Here is a 20,799-nt window from a genome sequence, read left to right as displayed (position 1 = left end):
AGCTATGCCAATGGCATTAGATGAAGAGGGGTGGGACAAAATTTGTGTGTAGCATAAATACCAGTGTAGAATAGTTTGGCTGAACATGGTATACTTTCTATACAATTACATTATATTTATATTTAATACAGTTTCTTCTGTATGAACATTTGATGACCATCCACTTCATAGGGTGCTTTTCATCTAGCCATCAGTTATGTTCCAGTTCCCATGAAGTTATCAGGCTAGGCTCATCATTGCATCATCTACGTTGCCATCTGGTTATAGTTAACAGATGGTTTGATGTAATCTTCTGTTAATTGTTTCCATTTCTTCCATTTATTGTTCATTTCTCCATTTAAAGAAAAAAGTTGTGTGGGATACTTAAAAGTAGAACTTAAATGCTTCTTTTTAGGATAATTTACAATTATTAACTTGTCTCAAAAACATTCCTGACAGTTTGAGGTAGTTATAAAAGGCACAAATAAAGTTAGGTCATTTTAGTGTATTTGGAGTTTGTTTTATAATTTTTTTTATAAGTGAGTCCTAAAAAGACTGGATGACTCATCCAGGTAAATTGAAAATGTATGCCTACATGATGATGCAGTAGTGCTGTGTCATGTAGCGTGAAGACAGTGCTATGAAGTGGTGGGGCATAGACTTGATTTTCGGCACTATACTGAGTTCCATTCCTTAGCATGGGCAGTGAACTGTTGATGTGCCACTCTTCCTGATAATGTAAGATGGTTACAGATGTGGAAGATGCCCCACCTTATCCACCCAAGGAGAACGTATAGCTTCCCCATCACAACATCCAGATGTGTGTCTTTTTTTTTGTGATTGCATGATTTTTTTTCCACCCCCACTACTCTACATGAAAATCTGTCCCATTTAATGCTTGGCTGCCTCCTCAGATCAGTTGCCTCTCTCCCTAGTTTTATATTGTATATGAATTTGATGAATTTGCATTGAGCTTCTGAATCTAAGGCATTGATTTAATTTAGAAACAATGAAAGTTCTAACACATGACTCATGGAATTTCCACTCAGTACTTCCCTCACACGAGCAACCACCCCAGCCCCGTTAATCAACTTACATTATAAGTGGCATATCGCTAATGTCTTCCCTCGTGAATACTTGAAGGAATTACTATTTTAGTATCTTAACTACTGATGTTCATTCTCTCTTTTTTGACCAACTTGCACCCTTTAGAGCTCTCATCTTTGATAGGTAGGCTACCAATTACTCTCACGTGGCACTACTTATACAGTGATATGCGTCAGTCTCTCTCTTGTTGGTTTCAGGCTCTCAGGTATAGTTCTGTGGATTTAAGATGGAGACCCTCCAATGCTTGAGGTTTACACTGAGATTATTGCTCTCCAATAATGCACAATGTTTGTATTTGTTTTAAGGCAGTGATTTGAGCCTTCAACAACATAGCACTCCCTTAATATTGAGCTAGAATGCTGACCCAGTTTAGGTGCTCAAGCCTTAAGAGTAGGGCTTGCAACCACAACCTTCTAACTCTGAGGCAAGAGTGCTACTAACTGATTCCTCCGCCACAGCCTTGTGCAGCAAAAACTGGGATTAGACACAAGACTTCCTGGTCTGCACGACTTGGTTGCTCAGTGAGTGAGTCGCTGATCCATCTTTGGAGCTTTTATGCATATTTTGATATAGTGAGACAGCATTTGGATTTCAGGAACCAGAGGGTAATATTTAGCTGGTGAGTACTGGCAGGCATTTGAATCAGCATTAACATGAGACCTATCCCTGATATGGGACTCATTAATGCTGTTGCTAACTTTAACTCGGTACTTTGGGTCATTTATAGTGGCAAACAGAGGTCAGATTCCAGGATTAATGTATTCTCCTTTTGGCACAACAGACAAGATATCAGTCACTTTGGCTGTCCAGTTGAAAGAAAGAGCAGCCCTGGTGTGATTTAGAGATGGGTTTCATTCATTGTTGCTTGGTAGCCACAGTTTGTGATGATTTCTGCTTTGGCAATGTCTTCTGTACATTTCCTGTAAACGTGTAGTCCCGTAGGCAGCTCCAGAACAGCCATTCAGTAGAAATATTCTCCTGGGGGAGGAAACCTTCAAATCAGAGTATACAACATGTAAGACGTTTATATTCTCACAGTGTGTATCGTCTTAGCGGTGCACACGTTAGTACTTCTAAATTATACACACATTAACTTTTCTGAAAGTTGTCCAAAATTCCTAGTTCCCTAAGGAATCGTTCCAAAAGGCTTTATAAATGTCTCTCTCCTCCCAGTATTAAAGGTCATTGAAACAAATGTTTGCTTTGGCAGAGTTCAACTGATCTTGTCAGCATTTTACTGCACTAAAACACAAGGGAAAAAGTAACCAAATATAATCAAAATAAGTAAAAGTGTCCGAAATGGGCAACTGATGAAAAATGTTTTTAAATTAAGACCTACTTCGCTTTAGGTTTTGTGATGCAGTGGTAGCACCTCTACCTATGGGCCAGAAGCTCTGGGTTCAAATCCCATGTCAGGACTTGTTGGTCACAGAAGGAGTATCATGACACGGTTCAATGGGCTGATGATCAGCCTGGGAATTCTTCCACCACTTGCCCACTGTTCCCCAAAAGGGAAAAGTGTGTGTGTGTATACCATGCCTGCACAGCTAAATGAAGCTTGAGAGGAAAAAATATCTATACATAGCAGGATGGGTATGTCGACTTAAGACTATTTGAATGATAAACATCAGTGCTGACTGGTTGGACCAAATCACTAATTTCCGTGTTGCAATCTTTACCAGTATATAATTTGGCTCAATAAAATCAATCCATCCAGAAAGATTCTCAAGGCCACCCCATTTCAGCTTCATTTATTTCTTAAATGCTTCTGTTATTTTCCCCTCCACCATGTTGATTACTCTGAATGAAGAAGAATTTCTTAGTAACAGCTTAAACCTGTGTTCATTTGTCCTTCCCTTGCAATGTCGTATGAAGTTAAAAAAACAGGTTTATATTTTCCTTTCCTTTAACTATCCTGCATCTCTAGAAAGTTTCCTTTCCCAACTGTAAATTCCACATTTTTCTAGCTGTTGCACTCACTTGTTTCAAATTTAAAAGTGTGCCAATTAGTTTTAGGTTGCAGTTGAAAGCAAATTTCCTTGATCAGACAGCCATTAAATTCTGATCTGTTGTCTAACTACATTTAGGTTTAAAGGGAGAGAACTTAAAATTAGATTCACGCATTGTGAATTTCTTGGTCTAGTAGTCTTGCCATTTAAAAGTCATGTGCTTTATGCCTTGCTGTTATGACACAGCAGATGGTAAATGCTGAGCTGTTCAAGTCCCAGAGTGAAACTTGAAACAACTGTCACAACAAATTTTCAATTTGTACGTTTCTAGATGGGGGCTTTGAATTCAGTAGTAAGACTATCGAGTCTTAAGGGGTTTTTGTAAAGCTAAATTAAACATTTATTAATAAAAGAAAAGATTGTAAGCACATATGTATGTCTATAAATTATTACGATAATAACTCCTAAGTCCCCTAATTAATTTAACTCTCAGTTACACCTCCGTTAAGGCAACAATAAAACAGATTCTAAAAGACCCAGGCAAAATAACACGATACCCTGAACAGTCGAATTCAAATTGAGTTCTCTTAACTTCAGTCTCTGGAGGCAGCAGTTTGGTACACAGGCTGAAGGCATTTCACACTTGTTGAATCTTAGACTGCCTACCCTTACACACGGCCTTTGCTCCTTTATACATATTTTCCTCTTTGAATGCAAATTCCCATTATTTCACTGTCTTTTGAACTTTACCTCTCTACTAAGAAAAAAATATATCATAGTACCAATTCCACCAGTAATCACAGAAGCACAGTGCAGAAGAGGCCCTTCGGCCCATCGAGTCTGCACTGACACATGAGAAACACCTGACCTACCTACCTACCTAATCCCATTTACCAGCACTTGGCCCATAGCCTTGAATATTACGACATGCCAAGTGCTCATCCAGGTACTTTTTAAAGGATGTGAGGCAACCCGCCTCCGCCACCCTCCCAGGCAGTGCATTCCAGACCCTCACCACCCTCTGAGTAAAATTTTTCCTCACATCCCCCTAAACTTCCTGCCCCTCACCTTGAACTTATGCCCCATTGTGACTGACCCTTCAACTAAGGGAACAGCTGCTCCCTACCCACCCTGTAGTTCCCTGGCTTATCTCTGCAACCCTTCTTAAATAGTGGAACCATATTAGCTGTTCTCCAGTCCTCTGGCACCTCCCCTGTGGCCAGAGAGGAATTAAAAACTTGGATCAGAGCCCCTGCGATCTCCTCCCTTGCCTCCCTCAGCAGTCTGAGACACAAGTCTTTGGGAAAAATAAACAAAAATGCTATTTCTTACTATTTCTGCTGGCTAGGTGTACACTACATCCCTTCCTTTGAATTCAAGCCACTATAGTTTGTTTAAAAATGCAAATTTTCCCTTTACACTTCACATTCTAAAACTTCCCCATGTTTACCTAATTAAAATTTCAAAGCTATCTCCTCTTACATCAGAGCACCCAGACTAGCTGCCTCTAATTCAATTCAGTCTCTCTCTCACACACACATACACATACATTCCACTATTACTCTATTTTACAATAAACGCCAATGAAAATTATTATATCTTCCTGACACTTGCTGTGTACAAGACCATGGGAGGTGAACTAATCAATGAGAATTATTTTATATTTTTTTGTCACTCACTTTCACCTAAAGGTGACATCTGCTGTTGAAGTATGTTTCCATAGGAGTCTGGCATCCTCTGTACTTTGCCTAAGAGGCTGTTCAAGTATGATGATTGTTTTCATGTTAGTTTACTAGGGTAGCATCACACGTGCTCTAATAAAATGATTATTTGAGTATTGATGACAAAGAAGTTTCACTGACTTTTCCCTCTTTGAGGCCAATTGTAGTATTCCTGCTGCTGCTGTGGTGAAATCAGCAACTCTAAATCTGTGACCTCTACCACCTAGATGGACAAGGGCGAACACTACCAAATACAAGTTCCCCTCCAAGCCACGCACCATCCTGACTTGCAATTAAAGCACCATTCCTTCACTGTCACTGGATCAAAATCCTGGACTCCCTTCCTAACAGACCTGTGAATGTACCTACACCACATGGACTGCAGTGGTTCAAGAAGGCAGGTCACCATCACCTTCTCAATAGCAATCCGGGATGGGCAACAAATGTTGGCCTTGCCAGTTATGCCCACATCCCATGAATAAATAAAAGAAATCTTGATATATTGTGGAACAATTAAGATGTGTGATACAAAGAGCATTTATTTATGAACCAGTGCACTAAATTATTTCACACCCCAGCTATCGTGTGGCTATTGGAGGTTGTTTTGTACTCTGTTCAAACATGTTTCACTTAGGACCATTGTATTCAATCAATGGAAGAGTCTCAGCCATCCTATTTGGCTGAACTGAACTTGAACAAAAATGTGAAAAGTTATTATCTCTTCCAGTCCTCTATGTCCTGATCATGCACTTGATCGCTTTATTTTCAGTATTTTATTGCAACGCATATTTTTTTACAATACGTTGGATGCAACATGTAGCCTGGATCATTAACGTGCTGTTAATTGTCCCCTAGTTGTCTGTATTGGCAGTATATTCCCCATCAAGCATACTCAACACCTCAGTTGTCCTTGTGTTTTGTTCTTTGTGCCTAACTCGTGAATGAGCATCTTTTCTGGCAGTTTGTTAGAAATATTATGACCACTTCTGCCATTTATCACAGAACATCAAAGAACAAAAATGAATTTCCTGTACTGTTTTTTTGTGCCCAAAAGCAAATGCAAGAAACTTGTTGCAACAAAACAGATGGTCTGAAAATCACAGTGTACAGTTATTTTTGAACCATTCAATTTGCTTTCAAGGGAAAACTTTTATTCTTAAGAACAAGTCTGGATGTCCACAAAACACTGTCTCGTGAAGAATAATTTCCAGACATCAGTCCTAAATTTACCTTTTACCAATTCGGTGTGATGGTGAAGACTTTTGTGTCAATGGTTTACAATAGTCCTAAACAAAAGCTGTTTGAATTGCCTCAGAGCCATCCAGCACATGATAGCTGGAGGTGTAAAATCAAAATGTGAAATGTCCAATTGAAATACTTGAGGGGAGCAATGCTCTGATTACTTTGTTTAGATTGAACTCTGTAGGCAGATGTCTATTATCATCATTGTGTGCCTTAGAAATGGTGGTTGTGGATCTGGATGCTGGAGGCTAAGCTGTTGGTAAACTTTACCTTTAATTAAACATTAGGCTAACTAGGAAGCCTCATAAAGAAGGCAAAGGCACATGGGATACAGGATAATTTGATAAGGCGGATTCAAAATTGGCTTAGTTGTAAGAGGCAGAGGGTGATGACAGAAGGATGCTTTAGTGACTGGAAGCCAGTGTCCAGTGGTGTACCACAGGGATCTGTGCTCGGTCCCCTATTATTTGTCATTTATGTAAACGACATAGATGACTATGTGGGGAGTAGGATTAGTAAGTTTGCGGATGATACAAAGATTGGCCAGGTGGTTAACAGTGAGGTTGAGTGTCTTGGGCTACAGGAAGATAGACGGGATGGTCAAATGGGCAGATAAGTGGCAGATGGAATTTAACCCTGAAAAGTGTGAGGGAGTAATTTAACAAGGAAGTATTCAATGAAAGGCATGGCACTAGGAAGTTCTGAGGAACAAAGGGACCCTGGCGTGTGTGTCCATAGATCTCTGAAGGCAGAGGGGCATGTTAGTGGGGTGGTGAAAAAGGCATATGGGACACTTGCCTTTATCAATCGAGGCATAGATTACAAGAGTAGGGAGGTCATGTGTGAGTTGTATAGAACCTTGGTGAGGCCACAACTGGTGTACAGTGTACAGCTCTGGTCGCCACATTATAGGAAGGATGTGATTGCACTTGAGGGGGCGCAGAGGAGATTCACCAGGATGTTGCCTGGGATGAAACATTTAAGTTATGGTTGGATAGACTTTGGTTGTTTTCGTTGGAGCATAGAAGACGACGGGGCCGACCTGATCGAGGTGTACGAGATTATGAGGGGCATGGACAGGGTGGATATGGAGCAGCTGTTGCCCTTAGTTGAACGGTCAGTCACGATGGGGCATAAGTTCAAGGTGAGGGGCAGGAGGTTTAGGGGGGGATGTGAGGAAAAACTTTTTTACCCAGAGGGTGGTGAGGGTCTGGAATGCACTGCCTGGGAGGGTGGTGGAGGCGGGTTGCCTCACATCCTTTAAAAAGTACCTGGATGAGCACTTGGCACGTCATAACATTCAAGGCTATGAGCCAAGTGCTGGTAAATGGGATTAGGTAGGTAGGTCAGGTGTTTCTCATGTGTCGGTGCAGACTCGATGGGCCGAAGAGCCTCTTCTGCACTGTGATTCTGTGTAACTAAGAATCAGCATGAGGCTCTATGTAGAGCTATCTCTCTCCATACTCTGTCATGTCACCTTGCATTACTGATGATGTAGACTATGCATTTACATATTTAACACTAACCCTTTATACTCTGACTTCAATGAATACTATTTACCTTATTCTATATTTCCTATTGAAGTCTCTACATCGTCTCTGGCTCACAAAAGTAGGAGGTTTCTCCAATTTTCCTGACCTTGTTCTCATCCCAGAGGTCGTACGAAAGTTCTCCTTGTTCTCTCTGGAACTCTGTAAAGTAGAATGTGAATTCTTAGAGACTACTGGTTCTCTGTTCAGGTTGACTTCCTGATCATATGGATAGTTAGTCCGTTCCATTTATCATTGTCTTTTCGTAGATATGAGTGTCCTTCTATGTCTTCTCACTGTCTCATTCTCAGTCTTGACAAGACAAGATCTCGGACTTTGTGCCTTTTCCAGTAGTAGGCCTTCTGACTGATTCACTTGGTTAGAATTTTGGTAAATCATGCACTCTTATGATGTTGAGTGTAGTTTCTAGTCTGATTTGCATGATACTCATCCTTCTTCTCCCTTACTCTCTCCATATCAGTTGTTTTTCAGACATGGCATGAGTGTATGTAGAAGAACAGGAAGTTAAATCTGTAGCCTTCCATCAGAGGTTCTGATGGAGCCAAACTACCATGAAGTAGCATGGAACAGTAGCTCAGCTGTATTAAGTTAATATCATCATTCTTTTTGAACGAAGCTTTTGCTGTTCTTACACCTCTCTCAGCCTCTCTAATTGCTTGTAAGTACCTGGGTGAACTCATTGTGTGGACAAATCCATAATCTTCTGTAAATTTCTTGAACCCTTCATTCTCAATCTCTAGGATATTGTCTGAAATGACAAGATCTGGAATGCAATGTGTGGCAAAATTTCCTTTATTGAATTAATGATTGCTTCTGAGGTTGTTCCATGAAGACATTTAACTTCAATCCATCTGGAGTAACAGTCAACAACTAAGAGGAATGTCTTCCCCTTGAGCTTGCAAAGGTCCATTCCAAAATGTTCCCATGATCTGGATGGAAATGAGATGGAAATCAGTGGTTCTTCTTGTTCTTGGTGATGGATTACACAGGTGATGCAGCTCAAAATCATGTCCTCTAATGATTTTGTGATTTCTGGCCACCAGATTGAATTTCGCACCCTAGCAAGACAATTTGTAATTCCTAGGTGTTCCTGCTGTATTCTTTGAAAGATCTCAAGCCTGAGAACTCTTGGTATGACCAACCTCTCATCGTGAATTAATATGCCTTCCACAATACTGAGATGTCTGCATTGCGCAAAGTATTGTTTCAGGATGAGATTGTTTGGAACATATTTTGGCTATCCATTTTTGCAATATTCTCTAATTTTAGCACATTCTTCATCATCTTGTGCTTCTCATATTTCATTCAGCCTCTGTGTAGTTGCTGGTAGGAATTTTGTGGCTCTATGACTCTGCAACCTCAATAAGGTTTATGTCCTGTTCGGGCTACCCAACAGGAATGCGTGACATTGCATCTGCTGCTGTTTGCTGTTTGCATTGTTCATATTTTTCCAGTTCCTTCAGCTGCTGTTCCAGGGAAATCTTCTGTCTGGTTTCCCTCAAGTTTTCTAGTTCATCCCCTTTAAAGATAAATTGTGGATCTGTGCAAGCTTTTCCGCTTAATAGTGAACATTCTTCATTGTGGATCACATACAAAGTTTCTGTGATTTCTCTTCCTTTTGTACTGGAGCTAAGCAATCAGCTGTCCATTGAGTTTCAGCTGGATGCCTCCTGGACTGTGGAGTCTTATGGTCAATAGCTGAGGTATTCTGGTTTTAACAACTGTTTTGAGTCTGAAAGAATTGAAACTCCTGCTCCAGTGTCTGATTTGAAGTTTCTTTTTATGTCGACTGACCATAATACCTCCATTCCAATAGTTCCCATTTGATCTTGCAATTTCTCCCAAGAATGGTACTTCTGGTTCCTTTTCTTCAACTTCTTGGTTGTCTTCAACTTTTTGAACAGTACATGATCTTAGTTGTTTCTCCTTTAATTGTTTTGTTAAAGAGCTTTTTGCTGTGGCAAACTGATTTGAGATGGCCTCTCTTCTTGCAGGAATGGCACTTTGCATTTTTGGCAGGGCATTTTTTGCGCCATTGCAACCTTTTCCCGACCACAACATGAACACTGAGTAATGGTGGCTACCATACCCTCTTCACTTTTTTGCTCTGATTTGGGATTAGGTGCACTGCAACTTCTATGTGTTACAAATTGAACTGTATCAGCTGTTTTTTCTCCACGAGATTTCTTTACTGTCTCAAATAAAAATTTTGTTTTCCTTTCTCCCTTCTGCTAGCCTTGTTAACTACACAGCTTTTGATAGGGCCAAATGTTTCTTCGGCTGCAGAAAAACTGATAATGTCTCTTCTAAGTTTCCCACAACAAAGCAATCCTGAATTAATTTGCCTTTCAGGACTTCATATTCGCAATTCTCAGCTAATCGATTTAACTCATTAATTAATAACGGCATCTATTCTCTTTCTAGATCTTTGAGTGCACCTATTGGATTTTGCACTCTCTATAATGCTGTTTTTTTGAAGAATAAAATGAATATCAAAGGCTTTGATAAACTTCTTCACGTGTCGCCATGTCTTTGTTTGTGCCCTGTCTGAACATTACATCATCTGCACTTCTGCCTGTGGCATAGATTAAGGTACTGACCTCTCCTTGCTAGTTCTCTCTGTTAAAGCCAATGCTGTTCTGCACCTGGTAAACCTGCAACAACAATTCTACCACCTCTCGGCTTAAAAAAATTTATACTTCTCTGTGTAACAGCTTATTCTACTGTATCACTACCATTAATACACTGTGAATAGAAGCAGATCCCTGTACTTACTTTGCCAGATGAACCGAATGCATGTAGCCAAAACATTCAGCTTATCAAGTGACATGAACATTTTTCAACATGATGTACGGGACCTGCAACAAAATATGTGAAGAAAAGAATGTAATATTATCTAAATGCTCTTCCATGTGTTCAAAGCACTCTGGTGAAGGTAGGATTTTTTTCATCTCCTTTTTTACAGTTGCCTTCTTTGAAGTTTATTTTAAAATTTTTCCACACTGTCCTTGTCCTACAGTCCTTTCACTTGCTGCTTCTTTCAGTCACTGGCTCTTCACTTGTTGCTCCTTTCTTCATGTTTTTCACGACCATTATCTGTTATCATTGTTGTGGGTCTTAGATGTAGTAGTCATGGATCTGGATTTACCTATAATGTCGGAGGCTAGGCTGCTGGTAAACTTTACCTTTTATTGACCAACAGGCTAACTATGTACAATACAAGCTCAGCACGAGGCTCTACTATCTTTCTATCTTTCTCCATTGTCTTGTCATGTGACCTTATAATGTAGACTATATATTTACATATTTAACATTAACCCTTTTATACTACAGAATGATTTTGCAATACTGTGTTTGGAAATGTTTGCACTAGTTAAATTATATTGATTTTCCATTTCAATTGGCTGCCTTACTCTCTCTTCCATTTCCCATGTTCTTTGTGCAACACCATCCATCTGCATGAACAGGCCAGCTTGCTCTACTGCTCTTAAGTAGTATCTGTTGACTTCACAGTTTAGATGTATTTAAAGAGCATTTAGATAATAGATTCATTTCACCATATATTTGTTTGTAAGTGTTGTACATCATGTTGAAAAGGTGCCATGTGACTTGATATACCATTTGTTTTGGCTACGTGTATTCAGTGCATCTGACAAAGTAAGTACAGGTAAGTGAGTACAGTTCACAGTCTATTAATGGTAGCGATACAGTAGAGCAAGCTATTACAAGTATATATATTTTTTAATTGAGCTACCACCCTATTTAAATAAAAAAACAACTCAATGATTAGCATAACCTGCTGTGATTATGAAGTAATAAGGTGAACTAGGAAATGTGTATCCCAATGTTACAATTAGGAGTAACTGTGCCCAATTAAGTACACAAGAAAGCTCAAACTGTTAGAAAAAATTTAAAATATATTCAGCCACAAATTTCATGGTGACATGTCTAGGAGGGACCATCAGCGAGTGCTTCCACAAAGCCATTTCTGAGAAATCAGAAGTTCCTGGTTCCAGCATAAAGCAGCTGCCCTGAACTTCAATGCTGTTGTGACCCATTCACTGCTACAGGGATCAGAAGACCTGGTGCTCTTAGTTCAGCACACCACCACAGTCCATCTTTCATACCCAGTGTCACATATATGTGCAATGAACTCTCTTAAGTGCAGCCTAATTTTGTTCTCAGAAGGATGCCTCCACATCTTTCTTCAATTGTCTTACCTAAATATAACAGCATTTCCAAAGTTCTTCATTGGCTGTAGAGTGCTTTTAGGATGTCCTGAGCTAGTAAAAGATGCTACATAAATGCAAGATTTTCTTTTACTCCCACTTTCTTTATGATTTCCACACCTCCTTTTCCAATGCAACTTACAGAAAAGGAAATTTCCAAGGTTGTTTACTGTTCCACTGTGAGCCCAGATAGATGGATCAAATTGCGCAGAGAATTATCTCTGGTGCAATTAATTATTTTATGCTTTTTTTATTTGTTCATGGGAAATGGGTGTCACTGGCTCGGCCAGCATTTATTGCCCATTCCTAATTGCCCTTGAAAAGTTGCCTCCTTGAACTGCTGCAGCCCATGTGGCATTAGGGATGGAGTTCCAGGATTTTGACCCAGCGACAGTGAAGGAATGGCGATATATTTCCAAGCCAGGATGGTGAGTGGCTTGGAGGGGAACTTCCAAGTGGTGGTGTACCCATGTGTCTGCTGCCCTTGCCTTTCTAGATGATGGTGGTTGTGGTTTTGGAATGTGCTATCTAAGGAGGCTTGGTGAGTTCCTGCAGTGCATTTTGTAGATTGCACACACTGCTGCCACTGTGCATCGGTGGTGGAGGGAGTGAATGTTTGTGGATGTGGTGCCAATTAAGCGGGCTGCTTTGTCCTGGATGGTGTCAGATTTCTTGTCCCAGATGTCTGGAGGCTGGAGTTGAGAGTGGGGATTGCATAGTGCACACTGTCGTTGCTTGTTTGGGACTTGGATTTAAATGTAGCCCATTAGGATGAAGGTCTTCCCTTTTCGTTGAAAGTATTTTACATCAGGTAATGGTGAGCAATATCCGGTGGACACAAGTCCATTGCACAGAACTGTCCTTGGATTATTTTACCAGGGATAGTTATTTTTATTATGGTAGTTTGTGTAAATTTCTAGTGAGATGTTTACATACAAATTTAAATCAGGCAAGTTATTGCACATCGCCCCAGGGATAGTAGGTTGCAAGCTCAGCGATTATTTGTCTCACCAAATGAATATTTATTGGTCTAATTTGGGAATGAAAAGCAAAGTGCTATCTATAGATGCTGGTAATTTTAAAAGTTGGCAGAATAAGCAGGTTATGCAGTATTTATGGAGAAAATGATACAGAAATCAGCTGTGGGCTAGAGTTAGATGTTATTAGTACTAAAGGATGTGGGAGCGGATATAAGGTTGCAGGAAGTTGAAGAGGTAATGTGGAGTGAGGGCAGGGATTTTAAATTCAATGCATCAAGGGTACAGGAACCCAGTATATTTCAGGAAACCTGGCCAGGACAGGCAGCCGGGTTTTAAACAAGTGAAATTTATGAAAAGTATAAGATTTCAAGGAAAACCTGGCCTGTTCCTACCAGGTGAGCTGGGTCAACATTAAGGCTTTAGTATACCTGCCAAGTAGTGTGTCCTCTTGAATGAACGCAGAGTGAAGCTATTGAGCTAAAATTCAAGTGGAGGTTAATTTTATTTTTTAATAGACCTATTAGTACAGATGGAAACTAACATGTTTTGCAGGCTTTGGTAAATTGGCATGCTGATTGATCTTTTGTGTTAATTTTTTGTGAAAGGAATATATATACTGTGTTGAAGCATTTATATCTTTAAAAAATTTTTTTGAAGGAGGCTGTTGTGGGTAAATACCACAGAACAACTGCACACTGTTTACGTTAATAGGACTTCAAATAGAACTCTTAATCTTGCATAGTGTTACTTGTTGCAGTCTCCCTGCTTGATGGCATTAAGTTGGTAGTGTAATTTTTTTTGTGACTGACCAGCTGCTACACATGTCAAGGCTGCCTGTGTGCTCATGTAACACTCCAGTGCAGAAATGTTGGAGCAAAATGACCTTGTGTCATTTAAAGAATTATGTTTTGAGAGTTTTGTTTTGCACTAACTATAAATTGTTACCTGTAGCCTCAGAGTTAATGTGTCATTTTTCTCTAAGCAGTGATGATAAGCATACTGAGAGAGTTCTGTCATACAAGGATATGAATGCATAAATCTTCTGTGGTTTTTTTTAAAGTTCAACAGACAGATCAATGAGTGTGATGTTATTTTTGATGTAGTGCTATACAGGTTGTCTGCAAGTGATTAATTTCTCCCCGCCCCCTCAACTTGTCTGGCTTCAGATAGCAAAACAAGCTGACCCAAACTTTCCGAAGTTGCTTTGTGGTCAACAAGAGACATGCAAATTCATTTTGTCCTTTGTGTTGAGATGGCCTAGTAGTCTTAGCAGGAACTGATGAAAAATTCTAACTCCCTGCTCTTCACAAAGTGGAATCCATCACATCCACCCAAGAGGGTAAATGGGGCCTTTAGCATCTTATTTGAAAGAGTGCACCTCCTACAGTGTGGCAGCACTCCTTCAATACTGCACTGAATGGGCAGTCTAGATTATCTGCTCAAATCTAGGGAGTAGGGCTACCACTGAGGCAAATTGGTGTTTATGCATTAGAGTTTCAACAGTGGTCAAGGGAGCTAGGAAATAAGGAGTATGATTTTTATGGGGGTGAATGGAAACTATCTTAATAGTAGAACAGATGCAGTGAGAAGGAGGATCAAGCCCCACATCCGGTTTCTTCATCCCTAGGATTAGGCTGAGGAATCGAGGTCAGAGGCATGTATTTGCTGTTGCGATGCAAAATGGTTGGCTTTGATTTTGGTAACAAAAAGCTGAAGGAAATTTTGACTTCTATTGGTTTTGGTGATGAGATTACCGTAATCCAGTGAAATGCTGAAAATGTTTGAAACTGATGGCTCCAATTATTTTCCTTATAATCTAGATTTTAGTAGTTGACTAGCAGTTGGAAATAGTAGCAACAACCTTGGGGTTGATGAAGGAAGTGAGAGAGATAAAGCAGGGTAATGTTTGCATGTACATCGAAGCTGACTGCACATTTCCATATGATGGCAGGTGGATTATTTTAATTGTATTTTAACTTGTTTAATTGTATTCAGGTGATGGGCATTAACTGGGGATATATTCAGGAGCAGACTGAAATGGTGCTTGATGCTTTGGAGGTGCTGCATGATATGTAATGTTTGTCGATATAAATTAAATCTTGTAAGTATATAAAGATTTGGCTCCAGTTCTATCCTTCACTGCCTGGTTGCCTGAGTTATAACAGCTTATAAATACTGTTATATAGAGGAGGGAAACAAGCGTGGAACGTTGTTGCACGTTGGAAGTGGGCAAGATGGGAGAAACCATTGGAGGGGATGCATTATCTTTATTGTCGCATATATGAGCAGAACAAATTAATTGAAGAGAGAATGACATCATGGAGGTAGACTGCAAAGGAGGGAAGGATGGTGGTCAGTGTTGCACAATGTCAGATAGGGAGGAGGATGAGGAGTGATCCAACATCACAGTTGCATCAAATCACAGAAAATTAAACCCATTTAATTTGCTGACACTGGCTGTTTCTGTGCTTTTCAGTCTAGATCCCAATGAGGGCTAATACATTTCCTGTCCTTTCTCGAGGCAAGATATGATCCCAGAATCTTCACACACAGGCGAATTTGGAAAGTAGCTTGAAGGAGTTTTCTAAGTCCACCCATATTGGAAATGTTTTTATAATCCAAAATGGACCATTTCCTAAATGTGGTGTGATTCCTGCAATTATAGAAACAGCTAAGCTACATGATTTATGATATTACTCTCTGTAGACTTGTAACACGACTGGAGTTTGTCAATGGTTGGTCACAGGGAAAATATTCAAGGTGAAAGACCAATCTGTTTTCCCAAAAATCCATGTGGCCTCCAACCTCTTTACATCATTAAGAGGCTGGGTTGGCAAAGGTGCTATGTTGCAAGAGCACTTTTGCATTTATAGTATGTTACAGCACAGAAAGAGGCCTTTTGGTCCACTGTACCTGTGCCAGTTCTTTGAAAGGTCCCATGTCCCTGCTCTTTCCTGATCACACTGCAAATCTTTCCTTTGCAAGTACATATCCAATTCTCTTCTGAAAAGTGGATCCACTAGCTGATCTGTTTTTGGTTTAGATGTTCTATGGATGAACTGTACAGAAAAACTGACAATTGTCTTTAGCTGGTACAAAACAAGGCGTAAATGTTCAACAAGGTGTTATGACCAAAAATTCAATCCCTGAAAGGGTGATGGAAGCAGACACAATCATAATTTTCAGAAGAGAATTGGATATGTACTTGCAAAGGAAAGATTTGCAGTGTGATCAGGAAAGAGCAGGGACATGGGACCTTTCAAAGAACTGGTACAGGTACAGTGAACCAAAAGACCTCTTTCTGTGCTGAAACATTCTATAAACGCAAAAGTGCTCTTGCAACATAGCACCTTTCCCAACCCAGCCTCTTAATGATGTAAAGAGGTTGGAGGCCACATGGATTTTGGGAAAACAGATTGGTCTTTCACCTTGAATATTTTCCCTGTGACCAACCATTGACAAACTCCACTCCTGTCACAAGCCCTTGCTCCCAATGAACAGGAGTTTGTTTTTACATTGCCAGTATCAGGGTAGCTGTAGCGAACCTAAGGGCTCAATATGATCCTTTGTCCTTGTTTTCAATGCAGAGCAACTATCATATGGCCATACAATCTCCTTGACTTCAGAAAGTTATTATAAACATCCGTCAGATTATGGTTTTGGATCTTATCTATGAAACAGAGTTAGTAACCGTAAATAGGTAAGAACACAGTATCAAGAGCAGACTTACTGTAATAGCTGTTACTCCTTGGCATACAGAATATGACAAACAATTGCACCTCCACTAAAACTCACCTGTAAAAACGACAATTGAAAAAAAAACTATACTTACTGACATTCCACATGGGCAGCTCCTTGCTTGTTTTTTTTTCTTTCTTTCTCCCCCTCCTGTTCAGCATCCATTTTCTAACTCCACTGAAGTTGGTGAAAAAAGAAATTCAAATATCTCTCTCTCTCTCTCCTGATTGCATCAGACTTTTAAACATCACAGGATAGCATTGGTAATGACAATGTTTCACAGAAACAGTCTTCAAGATGGCACTTAGAATATTGCCCCATATAAATCTACAGCTAAATAGCCCACCGAAAATGTATGCAAACACACTTAATCAAAAAGCTAGGATGGACCACTGTCCCATGTTAGAATAAACCAACAGTCACATTTTTGAGACAGACTTTTTGAAATCAATGAACAAAACAAAAAGGCTGACAATTAGAAGTAATTATTACATTGTCTGGTTTCTGGACTGTTGTTTATCAGACAGATGAAGTGGTTTCCTGTAACTGAGCCTGAAGTTAGAGGAGGGTGCATCAGAGTCAGTTTTTGTGGAACAATGAGCTTGCAACGCCATTTAAGGGTGGAGAAAGTTCGAGAGCTCAAGTGGACCAAAATCTTGGGAAGGTTTATCAGCGAGGAATCCTGAAGTTGCCATAACAAAAAAAAGTGATATGCTATGGACAAAGCACTGTATTTTGTCACAAACTGTGCTGATTTTGCAATGGTCCCTGTCTGGGATTTAAGAGCATCAAATTTAGATAGTATTTTCAACTTCAGAGTGCTGCCTGTATATGTTCTTGTTTTGTCTAGATTGTCAGGAAAATAATTGGATCCATCAGTTATGGACATTTTCAGCATTTCACAGGGTTGTGGTAATTTAATTACAATTGATATACCAGTGCCAGTCTTGTAGATACCGAAGCTAATCAGATCCGAGCCCTCCGTTCCATATAAAAATCCATGTTTGGCTCACTTACACGTGCTAGAAGCTAAATTCATAGGCAGCACCCTGTCATTTGCAAATGGAATATGTTCAGGCATTGTACCTTTTTCAACTAAATGAAAGCTTGTGGGATAACTGTTCCCTGGTTCTATGGCAACGCCTCTACCAACCAGAGTTCATTTGCCAACCAATCAGCACGTTTTCTCATGCACTAATAAATTGTTGTTCCCTTTGAAATTTGTTATTCTTGCAATTCTGTCCTGATGAGTACAAGACGAAAAGTTTCACCATGTCTCTTTTTTCAGCAATACTCAAATAAGTAAATTATGACTATTACTAGAGATCTCTGGGTGAGTTTGACTTTGTGAAGTGGATAAAAATATATCTTGAGAAATAATTATTTTCTTTTATCATTATAAATTGTGGGCAAAATCAACATTCTAAGTTTTTAAAAAAAAAAACTAGGAGTATTTGTCTTTTTTTTTCCTTCTGGAACATTTTGTGACTTTGTCATATAGTTAGCAATGAGTGAAGGAGAAACATTTCTGTAAAACGATATTGCATCCATTTTATGTTTCAAGCTTAAATTTTTCTGAGAGAAAGTTTTGGGTGCTTTTCTTTCAAAAGCATTAACTTATTTTGTTTGCTTTAAGATGATGGGAAGACTGTATTGATCGTTATCATGAATTTGCTTCATGCAGATTTGACCAGCATTTTAGGGGAAAGTTGGGTGAGGAAAATATTAAGAGTGCAATTTGGAGCAATTTGATTTGTTTTACCTGAGGGACCACAAGTGCAGAAAGTCAGCCCAAAAGTGCATCAGCCACAGAATTTAGATCCATCCTTGCATATACAAAAACAATGTGCTCTCCTAAATAAAGGAACCATTCATTTCCCCATCCTTTGCAACTGTTGTTTTCTTGTAACATATGAAATCTTTCTGTTGTAGGTTTGTATTTACATAATCTCCACAAACAACGACAATTTTTTTCTGTATGTGTTTCTATTTTCCACTGTTGGTGAGTTTTACTGATGGAATGAAATTTGGAGTGAGTCATGGAATGTAAAATGAGTTGAGAATAATAATATGGATGAGTATGATGAAAATGTTGAGAGAGACCTGTTATGAAAAGCACTTCAGGGTTATTTATTGCTGTGTTAAACCAGATTTTTGCCAATTATGTCCACCTTTTATTTGCTTACAAATGTCGAGTTATGTTTTCCCATCTCTTGCAGCTTTCTATTGCTGCACTTCAGGTCTAGAAATTGATTGTAGTTTCTCTGCATTTCATGTATTATCTTGAGTGAGAGTGACTCTTGTAAAATACTTATCATCTTGCACTATGGCTGAAGGAATTTATTTAGCATATAATTTAATCATTTGCATATAGTGCATGGGACCCAGCTATAATTTATATCCTGTTATTGTGTGCAATCAAAATACACCATCATCATTTGTCTCTGTGCTATATAATACATTCATAGTAAAGGTATCACATTAGTGGAGTATTCTAAGCCACTCTTGCAAAGGTTAATTTATTTTGCAAATATAACTGTGCTCCATTATCTAAAGCAAAGACTTTCTGTTTGCAACTGGTATCTTATCATTTGAAAACATATGTTCCCGCAACTCCCACTACATACTTTCATTGCAGACTGCTTTTTATCTTGCATCAGTTTTGCAGGGCGAGGAATAGGAGGGAGCAATGTGGAGGGTAAGTAATTCAAATGTCATGTCTTCCCTCCAAGACTTAGAAATACCTCGGACATGGGATTGTTATTGGGAGGGTAGTCACCTGATGATTTTTAGAAGAATCCTTAAATCTGTTCTTCAGTTAAGACTTTGGGTCCTTTGGTCGAATGAAAAAAATCATAAATCTAGTAATGGTTCTGTGGGATAGATCTATATTGTAACACGTCACTGCTGTTTGAAATGGTATGATTCTTTCGCCAAGCTTCTTGATTCTTTTGAGGAAGTGATGACGCAAATGAACTTTGGAAAGTCCTACAACAGATACCCAACACCAAATACATCTTCCCTTTTTACTTTCTGTCCATTCTTCAGTTTTCTCCATGACATCCTAGTTCACCACCTACCTTTTACCTGGCACACTCCTGTGCAAATGCAGGAGCTCCAATCCCTGCCCTTTTCTGCTATACAATTTTCCAGAGCCCAAGTGGTCCTTCTGTGTGAGATGGCAATTTATGTGTGCTTCCTTTAATCTAGTACTGTATTTGTTACTCAAGGTACTTCTATCTTGGGAAACCAAATGCTGATTAGGTAACTGCTTTGCCAATAAGTTCCATTCTGTTTGCCATCAGAAGGGACACCATTCCTAATTTAATCTGTTGCCTGATATTCTGTTTCATAACTGGGATTTCATTACATTGATACATGGCCCCATGTATCATTAAAATTTATGGGAGCAGCAGATCACATTAAACGTGGAAGATGGAGTACCATAAAAAAAAATCAAGTTTCACTTTTCTAATTACTGGTTAATTTCAAATATAGATGAAAATAATTATTAGTCAAGAAGTGGATTTTGCACAAAGTGAACAATTCTAGTTGCTAAGATATCAATCCATCAGCTACCCTAGTACAAGTTAATATATACATTGCTTGTTTTTAAAAAACTTTTTTCAGCCGCCGCCTTTATTTATAATGCAGATAAATATATACCCATATAAATAACATCCATTTGTAAGTAAATGATCAAAAATTATTGTGAAAAAAAATGTCATAAAACAAGACATTTAATTTCAAACTGCCTCCAGGAATTTTCTTCTGGAGCCCCCTCTTGGAGCATAGGACTTGAAGTGCTCAGTTCCATTGTGGAGGTTAGTCTTCTCTCATTGGAGAGACTCAAGTTAGTAGTGGCCTCCCGCTACTAAGCACCACCATTATTCTGTACAGGTCACATCTATGGACTACAGCTCCTGCAATACAACTTAAATTCTACCTCTATCTCTTTAATGCATTTTCCCTGAAAAGGGAAAACAGGACTTGGAAACAAGAAGCCTATTATTACGATCCCTGTGGGGAAACCATTAACCAAAATAACCAAATTTTCTGACTGACTCCCAAATTAAATTGCCGTCAAGATTCCACTTTTTGTAGCTTTCTGGGTCAAAGGTTGAATGATTAGTTTTGCTGAAGATTTTTTGATTGGACAAAGGAAAAAGTTCTCTCACCTATGATTGGAAATCATTTTTACTTGGGTGCAATCACAGTTGTCATGTCCTATTGCGCTGTTAAACAGTAAAAGCTGCTGCTTCTCTCCAAATCCAGTGGTTTTAATTTAAACCTTTCTGAAGTGT

General features: G+C 39.2%; 1 protein-coding gene and 1 long non-coding RNA gene across 21 annotated transcripts in view; one reads left to right on the top strand and one right to left on the bottom strand.

The window, feature by feature from the left end:
- The window catches only part of LOC121285500 (lysine-specific demethylase 2B-like), a 248,035-nt gene that overhangs the window by 43,575 nt on the left and 183,661 nt on the right, over positions 1-20,799 (top strand). The window contains exon 2 of one of the 20 annotated variants that reach the window (XM_041202015.1): positions 9,973-10,140. The exons of 16 other annotated variants lie outside the window; for them this stretch is intronic. Coding sequence is in view for 1 of the 4 variants with exons in the window: in XM_041202013.1 (XP_041057947.1) it covers positions 10,393-10,483 (91 nt within the window). In the remaining 3 variants the exon portion in view is untranslated. Of the gene's footprint in view, positions 1-9,972; positions 10,141-10,352; positions 10,484-19,142; positions 19,194-20,799 lie in introns of those variants that run through there. 3 more of the 20 variants (XM_041202013.1, XM_041202016.1, XM_041202014.1) reach the window with 3 other exon arrangements.
- Positions 1,827-20,790, bottom strand: LOC121285508. Its single transcript, XR_005944700.1, has 3 exons — positions 20,674-20,790; positions 16,590-16,672; positions 1,827-2,078 (listed from the first exon to the last, which is right to left on the bottom strand). It is a non-coding gene; the product is annotated as an uncharacterized LOC121285508 (long non-coding RNA).

Source organism: Carcharodon carcharias, chromosome 13 (genome assembly GCF_017639515.1).
Source record: "Carcharodon carcharias isolate sCarCar2 chromosome 13, sCarCar2.pri, whole genome shotgun sequence".
NCBI lineage: Eukaryota > Metazoa > Chordata > Chondrichthyes > Lamniformes > Lamnidae > Carcharodon > Carcharodon carcharias.
Note: the sequence above shows the minus strand (reverse complement) of the source record. Positions and strands in the feature narration are given on the sequence as shown.